The 1,863-nt window shown below is 52.8% G+C and overlaps 1 protein-coding gene across 1 annotated transcript; it reads left to right on the forward strand.

The window, feature by feature from the left end:
- The first annotated feature begins 325 nt into the window (after positions 1–325).
- Positions 326–1,405, forward strand: LOC138595060 (putative nuclease HARBI1). Its single transcript, XM_069666377.1, has one exon. It carries the CDS (start codon positions 326–328, stop codon positions 1,403–1,405), a length of 1,080 nt encoding a protein of 359 aa, XP_069522478.1.
- The last annotated feature ends 458 nt before the right edge of the window (positions 1,406–1,863 follow it).

Below are 1,863 nucleotides of genomic sequence, written 5' to 3' on the forward strand. Positions count from 1 at the left end.
CGCCCACAGCTGCAGAACACTGACGCAAGAAAAACAATAGCATAAGAAGAAAAATAACGATATAAAAATAAAGAATTGCCCATGTGTTCCTGTAGCTACATAAATAAAATGAATCATCATTACTATCACTCATTACGTTTTCACACACATTCGGCATCTGCATATGAGTTTACATTAGCTATAAAAACATCAACAACCCTGTGGTATTTCACAGATATCAGGGAAACCGACAGGTGTAATTGAACCCGGCTGGAACCTCATCAAGAGAGGCTCCACCTGCTAGTCTATATAAAGGCGTTGCTGAAGTCCACGCGTGTGAGACACCATGGCTGCAATACAGCATATTCTCGCTGCTAACCAACAGCGTCGCCGTGCGCGAAGCCAGATGGTTTACATAAATGCCTATGTGCGTCAGCACTTCTCCCCACTTAATGTGCTGTCGGACCGGGCTGTCCAGTCCAAGTACCGGCTTCCCCGTTTGGAGATCCAACGCCTCGTCACGCTAGTGTCACCACACATCCAGAGGGCAACCCGCTGCAATTTTGCCCTCAGCCCGGAGGTGCAGCTCCTGGCCGCGCTGCGTTTTTACGCAGTAGGGAGCTTCCTGGAGGTGGTGGGGGATGGCACCGGCCTCAGCAAGGCATCGGTTTCACGGAGTGTGGCAGCCGTGACACCGATCCTCCTGCGCCATGCCCAGACACACATCAGAATGCCCACCACACGGGACGAGGTCCGCCAGGTCCACCGTGGATTTCATGCCATGGCTGGGATCCCCCGGGTGATTGGTGTCGTGGATGGCACACTGATCCCAATCCACAATCCCTCTCTGGTGGATCCGTGCTGGATTGGGAGGAAACATTACGCTGCCATCAACACTCAGGTGGCGGTGGACCACGATGGCCTCATCACAGACATCGTTGCCAGGTGGCCAGGAGGCACACACGACAGCTTCTCGTGGGCCAACTCAGCTGTGGGGCAGAAGGCTGGCAGAGGAGAGTTCGGCAGGAGCATCTTCCTCGGGGACAGTGGCTACCCTCTCAGGAGTTACCTCGTGACACCGATAACCAACCCAGCAACACCACAGGAGGAGAGGTTCAATGAGGCCCACACACACACCAGGACCCACATTGAACGGGTGTTTGGCAGGTGGAAGTCTCGTTACCGATGTATCCATCGTTCGTCGGGGGGGCTGCGCTTGTCACCTGTGAAATGTTGCCGCGTGATTGTTGTCACAGCCATGCTGCACAACATAGCAGTGCGCGTTGGAGCAGATGAGCCGCCTCCTGTGGATGAAGATGGGGAAACATCGGAAGACGAAGCCCCCAACCCCGCCCCCCACGAATCCCGAGCAGCACTCCACCAAGCTGGTGTCCAGACCAGAGAGGAGCTTGTGAATCTCTTTTGATGTCTATCAGCCCCTACCCCGTCACCACCAGTCACCAAGCACTGATATCAGCACCACCCTACTCCCAACATTAAACCCACTACCATCACACAACCCATATCAACTATCATGTATAGGGCTTGAAAGCTAGGAAATGACGCAAAATGATCCACACAACACACGGTTGAAAAGGAAAAGTAGTTTATTAAAAAAAACAAAGAGAAACAAAAAGCAGTGGCACCGCTGTCGTTACTGGGCGTCTGCATCTGCATCACCTGCAATGAAGGGAGATTGATTAGTGAAATTGAACGGGATACATTGTGCAATGCGGAGAAAAAAAAATTGAAATGCCCCTTACCTCCATCCTGGGGGAGAATTATTGGGACCGAGATGGAGGGACGGTTGAACTGCGCCTCGGCAAGTGCCAGCTGTCTCCGGTGCAGCTCCAACTTCTGGCGTTGGATCTGCACCATCTCCTC

This window comes from Semicossyphus pulcher, unplaced genomic scaffold, assembly GCF_022749685.1.
Source record: "Semicossyphus pulcher isolate SPU_LCO1_2020_fin unplaced genomic scaffold, fSemPul1.0.p SCAF_17, whole genome shotgun sequence".
Taxonomy (NCBI): Eukaryota; Metazoa; Chordata; class Actinopteri; order Labriformes; family Labridae; genus Semicossyphus; species Semicossyphus pulcher.